The sequence below is a fragment of the Phoxinus phoxinus genome (assembly GCF_949152265.1).
Source record: "Phoxinus phoxinus genome assembly, chromosome: 22".
Lineage (NCBI taxonomy): Eukaryota > Metazoa > Chordata > Actinopteri > Cypriniformes > Leuciscidae > Phoxinus > Phoxinus phoxinus.
This window is the reverse complement of record NC_136897.1, coordinates 13,922,926-13,939,901: the sequence shown is the minus strand read 5'-3', so window position 1 is coordinate 13,939,901 and position 16,976 is coordinate 13,922,926. Positions and strand designations below refer to the sequence as shown.

Below are 16,976 nucleotides of genomic sequence, written 5' to 3'. Positions count from 1 at the left end.
ACAAGTCTCATTTAACCACCAATGCTGCATTTTTGTCAATATACAATACAAATATATATATATATATATATATATATATATATATAAAGAATGCATCATGAATTCTGACATAAAAAAATTAAAATAATTTAGCTTTTCGTAAACGGAAACATTGATCACAATATGTTCTACAATAAGTGTCAGAAACAAAACTTCCCCCCTGCCCTCATTCGTAGATGTTATGAGTGCAAGTCACACATACTGTACTCCCAGAAACTAAATGAATATGTGACTGACTGCATAAATATGAATATATAAACATATGAGGAAAAATTAAATAAACAAAAATAAATGAATAAAATTACTTTGATAATGCATACTAATAATATATACATACACATACATGTATATACACCTATATTTAAAGAAAACTATATATACTTACATAATTATACATCTATGTGCATTACATACATTTACACCCCCCATATACCCACACAAGCACATTTATACTTGTACACCTGCATGTGACAGTAGGATGTTTAAAATCAGATTTTAGTCCAGGCAATATTTAGTCCAGGCTATATTTCTCTCTGACCTCATTTTTTAAGTTAATAATAATTAGCCTTTTGAATTAATCTGCTCTGCAGCGTCACAGTTACTTCATAACACAATACGGTTTCACACTAGCAAGTAATCGCCAGATGTGAGATCACACTCACTCAACACTAACAGATGGAAATGGCACATGCAACTCACTGTAATGTGTTACAGAGGCTATTTGAATTCATACCGTGGTGAGCCATGGGTTGGACATAATTCACACTGACACCCTCGGCTGAGAGCTTTGCTGGACCCGGCCCAGAAACGGGCAGATAGATGCAGCAGACAGTGTAACAGAGCCAAGAGTCAGGACACACACAACCTCCAGTGGAGGCTACGACTCCACAAACTCGAATGATGCTACTCAATGGCAACTGATCAATTGTTTCACAGATCATTTTTATTTAACCTTTTTAGGAGCAATATTTCAATATATTTGTTGCATATAAAATATAAATAAGACATTAAAAAATGTATGAAGACAATATACGTGATCCTTATTTGCTTTCATAATATGTTCCTAAACCCTGTTTATACATGTTCCTTATTTTAAATACATAATCATCTTTGTAATCTTTCATCAAAATGTCTCGTTTGTCTTTGCGATCACTTGAGAATTAACTTAAATGCATTTGTTTTATCAAACACCAATTTTTTAAAATACAATCCAAACTTGATAAAAAAAAAGTAAAATTCACTTGTCATTTTTTCTGCAAGGAAGAAAGGCTGCGTCCAAAATCGAATACTCTCTAGAATAGTTTCTTATTGTGAATAAGTAATGACTGCTAAAAAAAAGTATGTTCTCTATAGTATGAGTGTGTGTAGTATGAATTTAATCTGTACTACATTCTCCATGTTGTCATCATCATGTGACCTACCAGCGCCAGTTACGTCGCTTCACTGCTATTCATAATCCTCTCCCGTGGCTTCATGGGAAACTAAAGCGTCCATCGTTTGCACATTTCTGAATCTTGCTGGAAGTAGCAGGTCATCTGAACACATGTTGCCTAATCTTTTATGAGCACTGTGAATTCGGACATGCTTCTTTTGCCACGTACTGTTTTTCAACTACTATATAGTAGGGAAGAATGTGCTTTTGGATGCAGCCAGGTTGTGATTTTAAAGATGCACTCATTTTTTCCTTATAACATTTTCACCCCAGAATTAATTGATTAGATCTTTAAACACACACACACGCACACACTTAAAATGACAGTGTCCTGATAAATAGATGGGCATGCCATGTAATGATGAACAGACTCACTTGTGTGCTTCATGGCTGTGCCCATCACGAGGAAGCTCACAGTTACACTGATGGTGATGAAGATCTGGATCAGCTCTGCCACCCATGAGAACCGGCTGTACCTCTGTCTTATGACCTGCGGAACAACACACCACCACGTCACATTTCAATTACCAGCAACTACTCATCAGCAGATGGAATTCAGCTGTGGAATAATGCTCACGGTGACCAATCAGTGTGTGCTGAAGCTGTTATACCACCAGGCCACCACTAGATGACACCATTTGTCTTGTTGAGCACGACTGACCTGGTAAATGGAGTTTAAGCGACTGCATTGAGCGTGTAGCAGTTCATCTGCACCATTAGGTATGTATGTGTGTTTAACAGAAACCAGAAAGAATAAGATAATAAAACCCTTTAAGCACAATTAAAATAATCAGAAATCATAAAAACGCAATATCCACAATCAAAAACATCCAAGCCACGGCGAGTCATATATCTGATCAAGAGCAAACCTATTGACATTTAAAGACCCCCGTCTTCTTCTCACCTTTCCAGAAGAATCAGTTCTGAGGAGCTGCTCGTGTGCTTGAGGTCACATTTACGGTAGAGGTGAAGTTTTAAAGGTCAGCACTGTCTTAAACGGATCATTATGCCATATTTTTGGGCTAACAGAACAAAACAAAACTGTTTTTAGCCAGAACTTTGTTCTCAAAAGGGCTTTGAGCTCGAGGGCAAAGGCACTGCACATTGAAAAACGCAACTTGAGGAAAATATTTCGATTCAAAAAGCCCTTTTTGCCCATCAATAAAACAGGATTTAACTCAAAACGGGCTGTGTGTGGGCTAGGAAATTTGGGTCTCTCCAAGTATAGTCTTTCTGTCTTCTGTTCTTATTCGTGTGCGAGTGCCCTGATCTCTTTGTGGTTGGCGGTTCTGACTCATATCTGACATTTCAATCTTTCAGCCCGTCACTGGAATCTCAAGGCTCTTTTCATGTGCTTCTCTCCATCGCCTCTGCATGTTAAGAAATATTTTGGTATTTCTGCCCTGATATGCCAAATCTGGTTCTTTTGGCTCATATTACTTTGATAAATCTTTATAATAAAATTGACTAAGAAATGACTAAGACTAAGAAATTGTCAGTAGTAGGGCTGAACAATAGAACGAAAAAGTCTTAGCTTCATAATTTTCAACATATGTATATATATATATGTATATGTTTTTATTTAATTTTTTATATATATATAATTTGATGGCAAATGTATGGTGGTCACCGTAACTTTGCCAAGTTTGTGGATCAACATATTTTGTTAATCATGGGACAACATTCCTGTCAGAAAATGTAGTCTAACTCTATCCCTACATAACCCTTCCCATAACTTATCCCTAATATCAGAGGGAAATGATAGGTGAATAACACTGACGTAAAGCATATATCCCTTGTTGTAAGCCTAAACTTGACATAAACTGTAAACTTGTCCCTCCAATATGATTGGTTGATTGTTGATTTCCAGGATCAACAAATATATTTTTCCAGGAACATGTTGTACTTAATCATATACCTATATGGTATATAACCAATATTTGCTTTGAGATGGTTGGATGGAATTCATATGTCATATTATACTCCAATTTATCTCAAAGAATACTACGGTAAAAAAACCCAACTAAAAACGGTTTGCATCCACGGTAAAAGAACAGTTAGCCTAACATCTCACAATTTTTTCTCGCAATTGACTTTATATCTTTATATCACGCAATTCTGACTTTATAACTCAGAATTCTGACTTTATAACTATGAGAAAAATTGTCAAAATTGTGAGATAAAAAGTCACAGTTACTTTTGTTTTCTGTGGCGGAAGCAAACTTCCATAAAAACACATTTCCAATTCTAATTTCCAAACGCATTTCCATTTTTAAATACTTGTTTGTTAGATTGTCCTTAAAGGGATACTCCACTTTTTTTGGAAATAGGCTCATTTTACTAGAGTTAAACAGTTGAGTTTTACCGTTTTCGAATCCATTCAGCCGAACTCCGGGTCTTAGCATAGATCATTGATTCTGATGAGTCCAGTAGCATTTCTTTCAAAATGACCAACGAGTTTCAATATTTTTCCTATTTAAAACTTGACTCTTCTGTAGTTAAACCGTGTACTAAGATTGTTGGATCTAAGAAAAGTTGCGATTTTCCAAGCCTATATGGCTAGGAACTACTCTCATTCCGGCGTAAGAATCAAGGAACTGTGCGGCCGTACCATGGGTGCAACAGGCGTAATGATGACGAAGCACTTGCCGTCAACAAACCAACGTGACAACCTGCTTGCACATGGAGCGTGCCTTGTAGCATGGAGACATTTGTGAGAGACGATTTAGATGATATTTACTTTGGTGCTGATCCCGAACCGTATTTATTAAAACTACACAAACTTAGTCCCGGTCATGTTGGAAGTGACCGAGCTGGGGACTATTTGCAGGTGCTTCGTCATATCCCTTTAACCAAAAAGTGGAGTATCCCTTTAACCATAAAGCAAGTTCAAAGTATTGAATCATTTCTTTTGAGCATAATCTCCTAGCCATCCCAAGTCACAATATTCATGTATATTCACCATATGCACTATGCCAAGAGATGCCACTGGCTAAGTCCAATCCTTTAGAAGAGCTCTGCTGCCCCTGGTCAACTGCTCTGGAAATGTTTCGAGGGGCTGGTCAGCCTTAAAAAAAAAAGAAAAAAAAAAGAGCAAATGTAGTGGTATAGGGAGCCAAAAGTCCGCAGAGAGGAGTCTCAACGCCTCACTGCCCCTAAATTAGATCACAAATTCTCGCTCATGGCACAGTCTCAACACTGGCCCCTCAGGCAAAAGACTGCACATTATTGTTTAATACTTTGCCTCTGTTCTGCTGCCACCGAATACTCTCACACACGGGGATTTAAGCACATTCACGAGTCGACAGAGTTAAAGGGCCATACACTAATCAAGACTGAAGGAAAAATCTGAATAAATGTACTCACCCTCATGTTTTTTAAAAACATGTCTGGTTTTATTTCTTTATTGGAACACAAAAGAAAAAATGTATAGCCGGTTTTAATATGCGCAGTGAGATTGAGAGCAAATAACAAACTATCAGTCTGTTTGTTAAACAAAGACATGGAATATAGAATATAAACCGTGGACCACTTTTATTATGATTTTTGGAGCTTGACAGCCCTGGTCACTCTCTGCTTCTATTGTAAGGACAGTCTGCTAAACATACATTACAGATCAAAAATTAAGTTTTGTTTAAAATAAATGAATACTTTTATACAGCAACGATTCATTAAATTGCTCATTATTTGGCATTTTTATTGTAAACATAGAAATTAATAATAAGAAATGTTTCTTGAGCATCAAATCAGCATATTAAAATGAGTACACTAAGTACACGTAAGTGCACATACTATAAAATAAAGTAAATTTTTATAAAACATTAAAAAATATATATATATTAAATGGTAATTTAAATATTGATCAAATAAAAGCAGCTTGGATCAGCATAAGAGACTTTGTTAAAAAACATTTTGAAATATTACTGAACCCCAAACTTTTGAACGGTAATGTATATGCGCGTCATAAAGGTTATGAAACCGCATGAGGGTGAGTAAATGACTACATTTTCATTTTTAGACAAACTAGAGATATCTAAATACAAAACGTGGCTGCTGTCAGCTTTGTTTTATTTAGACAAGCACTTATTAATGGAACCAATGAGGGATGATCTGATGAGCGTCGTAATCTAGTGTGCTGAAAATGAACATAAATAAAACATGATTACATTTTTTTTTTAAACATATAGATGCAGGCAATTTGGAAATCTTTTAACCGCGTTAAAGGAATATAACATCACAGCATCATACATTTGAGATGATTCCATGCAAATTAGGATTCTAAAGTTTCTCCATCTCGCCCCTAGGAGGAGAGACTTTATTTATATCCTCGATGAAATTGTCAGCTTGACACACTCAGGCAACCCATGAAAAGTGCTCGTCTACGTATAAATAGAAACAAGCAGATACGCTCCAAGACCGCTGCTCCTCAGAGCATGATCACAACTTTTCTGAAATTCTCTGTAAACTTTGCTGAAGTTTACAAACCACAGGCGTGTCTTTAGTCGTGACTAACTGTCAGGCATCACAGAACACAGTTCAAGCTGTATTTATACTGTATGTATTCATATATTTTTTATTTAGTTTCATAAACAACATCATGCCTTTACCTCCATTAAACATGCAACTATAAACCTTTGAATAAACTTGCCAATTCCCTTCAAACTAGCTAATGCTCCTGGTAGTTTATAGCTGGTTTTAAAGAAATAATTCAACCACATAATTATGTACTCACCCTAACGTCAATCCACAAAATGGTCCCTATAAAAGCATCATAAAAGTGGTCTATATGAATCATATATTCAATGTCTTCAAAAGTCATATAATAGTCATACTGAATGTGTGAGGACCAGAATTGTATGTTATTCATTTGAATGTTATTAATGATTGAACTGAATCAATCTGATTAATGAATCAATCAATCATACAAACCGGTTTTGCGAACTGGACCAATTGACTCATTGATTCGACTCAAAAGAACAATTCAAATCATTTACAAATCGGATGTTGCTACACTCAAGACCAAGAATATGAATAGAAGGTTTTATGAGGGGGGGGATGTCAAGATTTTAAGTGAACTTAAATTTCTATTAAATTGTCTGTTCATCAAACAAAACTACTAAATTGTTTCATAAGACTGGGAGTGCTCAAGTTTTATGGGCTACCAGTACTTTGCTTTTCTGTTCTGGTAAAGCTTGAATGCTCAAGTTCCCTTTCATCTCAAATGCATGAGAAAAAAATGACTAGTAAAATAGTAATAAATTCTCCTGTGCTGATGGAAGAAAGTAAGTTTGGAACAACATAAGTAAATAATGACCTTTTGTATAACATGACCTTTTTATGAATGCACAGGCAGAGCATTTCTTATTTATGCGTCTGTAAAATTTCAAGAGCCTCATAGGATTGCAGAAGAATACAGCAAAAGCTCTGAGACAAATATACATAACAGTAAAGATAATGTTTCAATAGCAGCAAAAGCACAACACATTTTCACTGTTCCAGCACAAATTTTAGGATTACAGAAAACTGTAGCATTTCTGATCTCTCCATGACTCAAAGGAAATGCCAACCTATTTTGCTTCGGTGTAGAAAAATTTCACCAGCAGCTGCAGAAATCAACACAATTTAACAAGGATGAGATGACCTTTAGATTAAAAGAAGCATGTCCTGTTGACACAAACCTTTATCATTAATCACTGTTTGAAATTTCCAATAAACAGTCATAATTTATATGCCATCCATTCTTATCGCTTCTGTTTAAACGCATTCAAATGACATCTTAAAGGTTCTAGTTCAGAGCCAAACTCAAGGTCAGCTCAAAGCTTTGAACAGATAGAGGAGTTTTGATTGATGGCAGTTGTGAGGTCAGAGCAAGCTCATCATTATGCTAATCATCTCTAAGACAAAAGATCCTCAGCATTGATCCTCTGTTAAAACGCAGCGGTGGATACTGATTGGACAACTTTACACTGTAGATGTGAAAGTTCAGCTGAGGGATGTGCGATATAATGATAGAACAATAAAACGACATACAGTCAGACAGACAGATTATACATGATATGTGACCCTGGATCAAAAAAAACAGTCACATGTCGCACGGGTATATTTGTGGAAATAGCCAACAATACATTGTATCGGTCAAAATTATCGATTTTTATTTTAGGCCAAAAATCATTAGGATATTAAGTAAAGATCATGTTCCAAGGTTCCAAATTAATGGACAACTTTAAAGGAGATTGTTTTGTTTTTTTTGCACCCTCAGATTCCAGATTTTTAAATAGTTTTATCTCGGCCAAATATTGTCCTGTCCTAACAGACCATACATCAATGGAAAGCTTATTTGTTCAGTTTTCAGATTATGTATAAATCTCAATTTAAAAAAATTGACCCATGTGACTGGTTTTGTGGTCCAGGGTCACATACCTGTATCTAGATGACTGACTGACTGACTGACTGACTGACTGACTGACTGACTGACTGACAGACAGACAGACAGACAGACAGACAGACAGACAGACAGACAGACAGACAGACAGACAGACAGACAGACAGACAGACAGACAGATACTGTAGATTATAGATAGATAGATAGATAGATAGATAGATAGATAGATAGATAGATAGATAGATAGATAGATAGATAGATAGATAGATAATACAGTAAGTAGCCAGTGGACACAGAAGCCTGTCCAACAGGCGCAGAGGAACAGCGGAGCATGTGTCCCGGCAGAGACCTGGGCGCGCAGAGTTACAGCATAATGCTAAACAGCCCTGCGTGTCCCAAACGCCTGCAGCAGAGCCTGAATAATTGATGAAGTGCTGGGAATGTCAAGACCCAGCGAAATCTCTGTACTTGTTCAGTGATCAATGGGAGAGCCCATATTTCTTGACACCCAACTTATCATGTTTACATTAAGAGTCTCAACTACAACTAATGCTGTTTGATGTTGCTCAGCAAAATCATCTGCTTCAATGGTTGCCTCTGAATTAAGGAGCTCCAGTTCCAGGCTGGGGATGTAAAGTGGTCGCAGCAAACCTTTCAAATATATAGTCCCCCCGGAACGCATGTCGCGGGACCCCATCGCAAGGTGCATTATCTGTCAAGGCAAGCAAAAAAAGCAGGATTATACAGAATGGGTGGCATAGGTGATACGCCCCTGGGATTTGTTAGACTATTTCATTTTATTAGATGTTGCTGGATAAGCCAGATATTAAATTGAGAAACAATGATTCAGCACTGTAAAGAAAAAAATATTTCCTCATCATTCTCTCTAAAGCAGTACACATGCATACACTTCTGATTGGGCCCAATGCAGAGCGAGGAGTCCTTTTTTTCAATATTATTTATTATAATTAATATGAGCTGAGATAAATGTTTGTAATTATGCGGTGTTGATTAATTTGCTAAAAAGGAGAGCATCCTTGAACACTATGGAGATTTCAATTACATAAGAGGACACAGAGGACACGCATATTATTTTCTCTTTTGCTGTGTGATCTCAAACAAAAGTTACCTCAGCATATGAAAAACCTCTCAGGTTTTTTGGGGAAAAAAGACAAACTGTATATACAGCATGGCATAATTAGCATTATTTAATTACATATTCAATTGCATTTATTGCAATATTAAAATGATAAAATAATGGTATTCATTTTTTTATCATCAAAAACTGAACGTGTGCTCGTATATATAATGTATGTATATACTGAATATCAATTTAACTGGTATGTTTAACTCTATGATACAGTATTTCCCAATATATTAGTATAATTCCAGCAGGAAGCCTTAAATTTTTTTTTCATTTTATTACATATTTGAAGATTCATGTTGTAAGTATAAGGAACCCCTCGTTGTGTATTTGCAGAATATCTTACAAAATATTCCAGGGGGAAATTCAGTCCTGTCAGCTTTCACTGACCAGCTCTGACAACTTTCTTTTACGTACATGTTCATCTGGTTGCTCTGTCAGCTGTTTTCTGACAAATGAAAAATGTGTTACAGCTTCCACTCCTTCCTAATGCCATCGTGTTTTGTTTTCTGTCAGTTTCTCCTCCACCTGTCTTGCCGTACCCGTGCTGCCATCATTTTTCTCTTCTAATGCTTTCAGCTCTAGGGATTCATTGGTTTATCTGCATAATCCTTGCCCATACGGTGTTGCTCAAGAAAAGACCAGCTCCCAAAAATGACATCAATCTCAAAGCTGGCTGGCACTGACTCAAGCACATTACCGGTTATTAGCCTACGAGAGCCTGTCTGTTAACCAGCATGCAAATGAGCACATCAAAGTTTGTCCAACATGTCTGGTCCACAGGGCCGTGGTTACAGGGCAGCTGACCTGTTGTCTTGCTCATGCAGTTCCTCATAACATCCAATGAGAAGGATCTAATATATTCCTTAAGATGAAGGCGGCTGAAGTAAATAGTGCTGAGTCACCACCTGCTTCAGAAGACCGGTGCTCTGCAGATTTGTATTTGAATAAGGAACAAAAGTTCACTTTCGTGAAAGTACTTCAAAAGTTGTCTTTTCGGCTTCCTTAAGGTTGAAGATGTTAACATATTTGAAAGTCTGAAGACGTGGCGCATTTACTCTCGATAAAGGTACGAATATAAAGATGGACGAAGCTTGTTATAGCAACAATTCTGATGTACATTATGGTATGAAAACGTACAAAAACGGGAGTGCAAAGATCCTCATAATCTTCACTAAGCAGAAAATATTGCCTGCACCGTCAATCACACGCAGTGTCCAAGTGTTTTACACTAGTCTCTGGAGTAGACCTGCACTGTAATCATTTTTATAACCCAAACCAATAGAAAACATCATAAATAATAGAGCGATAATTGTGAAAATGGATTTCCCTAGTCTACCTCTGCTTTAATCCGTAATGCAATGAGAGAAGCCTCATATTCAGTCTCAACTGTAAAATGATTTATTTTCTTTCAATGCGGTTGGATTCAGTGTTTTTTCTTCTCTGATCGATATCAGCATCGATTCATTCTTCCTCTTATAATGAACATCCTCCCAAAATGTTCACCTTTTCTTTGGGCGTACTGTACGGTGGCGCCTGAGCTTCTTATCTGACGCTGAATCGGTCTCGAGTGCAAAGGTGTTGCCGTATCGATATCTGGCCCCTCACACACATTTCATCTCTCCCAATGTCTATTCATATTTCCTCTCCCTGTCACCTTAAACCCAATAATAAAGCAGGCAGGTCAGGTTTCGCACATCCATCCATTTCAACTGACATCTTGTCTTCCCCTGGACTCTGGCATTCAACGTTACCTCTGAATAATGAATGGATCTCAGCTGTTTTAAGCAGCCCTCAAATGATTTTGACAAATATTGACCAGAGTAATACAGAGAGAATTCCTAATACATTCTGATAAGCAGACTCATGCCTTCCATCACAGTCAAGTCTCCAATGGCTGAATTATACCATCAGACAGAGCGTTTGAGGATGAAACGGCTAAACTCTGCAGGACAGCGTCAATCCAGGACCGACACTCAAGGCTTATTGGATTTGCCACGGTTGAGTTTTGACTTTTTGTTAGTTAGATTCAAGTAGCAATTAGAGCTTTAGATGAATAAACCGTTTGCGTCCTTATCCTTCAGCACAACTTGAACATTAACTTGTTTTTGAACATCTGTTTTTCAAAGTGAAAACAACCAATAGGCCTCAAGGAACTAGTGATTGTTATTGACTTCTGCACAGGCAACCAAACTCTGTTTAGCCAAAATATAATGAACAGTTCAAGGGTTTTGGCAACTGCTGCATATTTGCAAAGGTGAAACAAGTTGACAAGGCAAGTTAGAACTGTAATTAATTTAAAATTGTCGATGTTCAACTGTGACAGCATATAGATGAGAAAAAAGGCAACAGTTGTATTCAATATTGCTCTCTATTCCATATATTATGTTCAGTAAGAACTGTTTTCTGAGTGAACAGCTTTTTAATATAATATTATATATATATATATATATATATATATACTGTATATAAAATACATCTACCATTCAAAAGTTAGGGGTAAGGGTAAGATTTAAAAAAGAAAGAAAGAAATTAATACTCTTATTTAGAAAGGACATTAAATTGACTTCTAAACTAGGATTCTTTGATGAATAGAAAATAAATCTCAGTTTCCACAGAAATATTAGCCAGCACAACTGTTTTCAGTATTAACAAGAAAGAAATGTTATAAGAAATGTTTCTTGAACACCAAAACAGAAAGTTTAGAATGATTTCTGAAGGATCATGCGACACTGAAGACAAGCAGAAAATTCAGCTTTACCATCACAGGAATAAATTACATTTTAAAATATACTAAAATAGAAAAGTTATTTTAAGTTTTAATAATATTTTGCAATTTTACTGTTTTTACTGTATTTTAGATCATATAAATGCAGCTTTGGTGAGCATAAGAGACTTCTTTCAAAACATTACAAAATCTTACCGACCCCAAACTTTTGACTGGTAGTGTATATTACACAGTAAAATTGTTATTATTGCACTGCTATGATTAAGTATATTTATGTCAGCATCGGAATTTTCTCAGTAATTGTGGTCAGTGCACTATGCACATTCACTGTATAGGGAACAGTGAATAAGTGAGCAATTTTAGACGAAGCAATTACAACTTCATTGTTGGTTAAACTAAATCTCTCCTGCCCATTACTATACAATGGACTGATGAATTACCCTAATTCATGACCTGATGGAACAGTGTGTTCATTAAAACTGCTGCACAGGATAATTGTGTGTCGTTTGATAGCAGCGTTTCTGCTCTTGGGATGTTGTTCTGACCAGGGAGGCAATGTGCGACCATCATTGATTCTGACTCATTTCATCATTCGAGCATACATAATATTTAACACAATTAAAAGTGAGAAAAATAATCTGAATATCTGTGCTGTATTTTAAGTAACCACCTACACAACCACCTCCTCAATGAATGTGCTGCCATCAGCTGCTGAGAGTTGTTTTTGTCTAATTTAAAAGCATCACCAAATCGTGAAGATTGTTCTTTATTTCACAATTTGGTGATGCTATACATAGATATATACATATATGAAAGAACATTGAACTGCCAAAGTCTAATATCTGCCATAAACTTATAATGTACTGTTATTAATTAAATTATAAACATAACTATATAATTTATTAAATAAATTATATACATACACACACACACACACACACAAACACACTGGAATATATGTATATAAACATTGTATAATGGATATAGTTAAATAACATTCAATTCAAGTTATTTAGAGGGTGTGTGTGAATACACACACACACACACTAAATAACTTGAATTGAATGTTATTTAACTATATCCATTCTACAATGTTTATATATATATTCCAGTGTGTTTGTTTGTGTGTGTGTGTATATAATTTATTTACACACACACACGAGGCCAAAATTATTAGAACGGTACGATTTTTTATGTTTTAAAAGAAGTCTCTTATGCTCACCAAGGCTTCATTTAGTTGATCCAAAATACAGCAAAAACAGTAATATTGTGAAATATTAACTGATCATTAGCATGTGTGATCACCTCTATTAAAGCAAGTTTTGTCAGTTTGCTGGTCTGGAATATTAATGTGTGTGATAACACAATGCAAAGGAGGAAAGACATCAGCAATGATCTTAAAGAAGCAATTATTGCTGCCATCGATCTGGCAAGGGTTATACGTCCATTTCCAAACAATTTGAGGTCCATCATTCTACAGTAGATTATTCACCAGTGGAAAACATTCAAGACAGTTGCCAATCTTAACAGGAGTGGACGTCCCAACAAATTCACCCAGAGGTCAGAGAAATCGCATAATACCCAAGAACTAGCATACACCTTAGACTCTACAGGCCACAGTTAACATGTTAAATGTTAAAGTTGATTTAGAAAAAGACCATTAGAAAAAGACAATCAGTACAATTAGAAAAAGAGACAGGACAAGTATGGCATGTTAGGAAGGATTGCCAGGAGAAAGCTTCTCTCTAAAAAGAACAAAGCAGGACGGCTCAGGTTTGCAAAGTTGCATCTGAACAAACCTCAAGACTTCCCATTATGTCCTTTGGACAGACGAGACCAAAGTGGAGATGTTTGGCCATAATGCACAACACTAAGTTAGACGAAAACTAAACAGCATATCAGCACAAACACCTCATACCAACTGTCAAGCACGATGGTGATTTGGGCTTGTTTGTTCTGTATATCAACAACTTTCTAGAGTCAAATGTTTGGCCATCTGTCCAACAGCTAAAGCTTGGCTGAAATTGGGTCATGCACAGGACAATGATCCCAAGAACACCAGCAAATCTACATGTCTGAAAAAGAAAAGAATCAAGGTGCTGCAATGGCCCACTCAAAGTCCAGACCTCAACCCGGCGGAAATGTTGCGACGGGACCTTAAGAGAGGTGTGCCTAAACATATGCCCTCAATCTTAATGTACTGAAGCTACGTTGTAATAAAGAGTAGGACAAAATCTCTCCAGAACGATGCCAGACACTGATACTATCATACAGAAAACGATTAATTCAACTTAATGCAGCTAAAGGTAGCTCTACAAGCAATTGAATCATTGGGTGTACTTAGTTTGTCACCCATGGCTTTTCCATTTTGACTTTATTTTTGTTAATTAAATAATGACACGATGTAATGTGTAATGTGAGGAGAGATTATTTATTTTTCCATTGGCGCTCGCTGGGAGAAATGCTGCCTGTCTAGAACACATATGGAGACAGGAGTGATTCAAACGGTGAACAGTTCTAGTGCTGCTGATATTGCTGCATCAGGATATCAGGACTCCTGGAAGGCCTCTCAGCCAATCAGTTTCAAGGACCAGACCTAACTGGTGCTGGGCTCCTGTAGGTGGTTTGCAGGTAAGCAGCTGTTGCTGGTTGAGAAAGTGGAGAAACACCAGTCACTGGTGAGTGGTTACTGAATCCCTGCATTAGGGCAGTTTTTTGCAGCACACACACACAAACACTCTGTGGTGTATACTAAACACGCCGCATGATAGGGATTAGAGGTAGGGTAATTCTAGACTGTATAGCGCACTGACGCTACTCTGGTACAGGGGGGGTTGGACCCACGCTGGGTGTGTCAGTCACTCGTCTGGAACGCTCACCGCTTCAAAACCTCCTATCTTTACCTGTCTCTCTGCTGGTAGGGTGTCAAGTAAACTGTTGTAGAAAGATCACGTACAATTATGTTTATGTTCCTGGTGGATGCTTTCTTATAAAGAATGCTTGTTTTGTTGGTAAATGATTACTTCAGCAAATTTAGTATAAATTAAGTGTCATCTGACACTGTATATGTTAAAATATCATGCAATTTGGTGTCTGCAACATTTATAAGCATCACCAGATAAGAGTCAGTATTTCCAAGAATGAAATAAATGTACAAACATTTCACTATTTAAAAAAAAATAAAAACGACTTTTTTCACTTTTTAAAAAAAGCAACTTACAATTAAGGAACATCACAGGTAATTCATACTGGTGTTAGCCAAGGCAGATGCATGAATAATATTGATATATCATATTGTTTGACTTATTGAGCAGAAATGTTATATTATTTTTCCTCATGGAAAATAAAATAGGCTAAACAAAACTACCGGTAAACAAATGAGTGAAACCTAAGCTATATCTAGGGGTCAGCGTATACTTTAATTTGGGCTGTGAACAAATATCCATAGCCAGTAAGCAACAACCTAGAAACGCCCTAGCAGCCAATCAAAACAGCTTGCTAAAACACAGAACTCATTAGCAACTGAATATAGCAAAGCCAGATATTTCATTCTAAAATGGTAGTTTTTTAAGCAGAAACTTTTGTTTGTTATATTTGCATGTTTTCTTCAGCAAATTAAATTTTGTATGTTTATCCTTTATATTATTATTAGTGCTGCTGACAATCGATTATACAAAAAAATTATTAATCTCACATTTTTCTGTAATTAATCGCGATTAATCGCACCTAACATTACAATTTTGAATATATTTTTATGTTGTAATACTGTCACATTTTAAACTCTAAAATAATGTAGAAACAACATAGACAGTATATTTGTTTAAAGGTATATTTTTTTGAAAGGCGGCCAGTATCATAGATACCAATACTGATGTCTCTGTTAAAATATACATATAACAACATTTAATTTAAGTTAACTTAAAACAATCTTCACATAAACCTATTGTAATAAATTACACATTTAGCTGTGGCTTTAATATATCAGGGTTCAACACTAAGGTTTTTTTCCCAGCAGATTTTTACCTGCTAAAATGTACAAAAAAGTTTTTGTTTTTGACCAGTGCTTTTCGATTTTCACGCAGGTCTAACAGGTAGGATATACTGTATACAGAAATTTTAAAAAGTTATCAAACACTTCACAGTCTTCACTGCGTAAATTATAAATTAAATATAGAGAAATCCTTATTAAAGCTACAAATGTTGTTCAGTCAAGAGCAGTGAGGGATTTTCTCTTTGTCTTTCGTTCTTTGATTAACATTAATCACAGACAGCGGTAGGTTTATTAGGCTGCTGTCACTTCAAGAGCTGACGAACATGACCCGGATCTGACACATACTATTTTCTCACAACTCTTTGATGTCATTTAAAACTTTTTAACTCATTTAAGACTGTGCTTGCAAGGAAATTCGACAAAAAGGCAATTTTGGCGTAATTTTGTGTGTTTTTTGTGCATTAGAAGTGAACAAGAACGCTGCAGTGTTTTCTGAAGCGATATTCTGCACATTTCGGGTTTGTTCACACTTCACAGAGAGTTCATAGATGCGTGCCAGAAAAGATTTGAGTTCTTTTTAGTGTCTTATCGCAATTTAACGATTTAATAGCACTTGAATGAATGACAGCGTGATCATATACTGTAGTGCGGTAAAAAAATGGGAAAAAAAACACCATCCTGCGTTAATTGCGTAAAATACTTTTAACGCATTAAACAGAAAAAAAATTATTGCATGCGCTAATGCGTTAATTTTGACAGCACTAATTATTGTAAAAAAAAAATTGTATTACTTTGCACTGCAAGTAACCATTACTAAACTGAATTCGTAATGCATGTAATGCCTCTTGCTGTCACTTTTTGGGGCAGATGACTGCATATCACTCTTTGATAAGAGTGATTTATGCTAATGTAAACAGAAGGTGCTTTGGAGGTGATATCCAGCACATGAACAGCCAGCCACTATTCCGTGTACATTTTCATAACAAGTAGAGCTGGAGTCTATCCTCACAAAGGCTCCTTGTAATACAGCACATCTCTGTGAGGCGAAGCATGAAGGTTGCACTCTGTGCAATGCAAATGTCACAGGGAAAGCGGGGACGTCGAGCTTGAAAACGTCCTCAAAAGATTGTGTGTTCTGCCAACCCAAATGTGACAGCATAAAAAGAGCAATGTTTACTAACTAGGGTGATGAACCCCCTGTCGAGCCCCTTCCTTCCTTAAGCAGGGCGGCCCTGGGCCGTCTACGGCAGAAGCTGATGA

General features: G+C 36.4%; 1 protein-coding gene across 5 annotated transcripts in view; it reads right to left on the bottom strand.

Moving 5' to 3' along the window:
• The window catches only part of LOC306990424 (uncharacterized protein), a 142,070-nt gene that overhangs the window by 21,217 nt on the left and 103,877 nt on the right, over positions 1-16,976 (bottom strand). For 4 of the 5 annotated variants that reach the window (XR_013795869.1, XM_079597246.1, XM_079597245.1 and 1 more), the window contains exon 14: positions 1,847-1,961. Coding sequence is in view for 4 of the 5 variants with exons in the window: in XM_079597246.1 (XP_079453372.1) it covers positions 1,847-1,961 (115 nt within the window). In the remaining variant the exon portion in view is untranslated. Of the gene's footprint in view, positions 1-1,846; positions 1,962-8,286; positions 8,566-16,976 lie in introns of those variants that run through there. The other variant, XM_079597247.1, reaches the window with a different exon arrangement.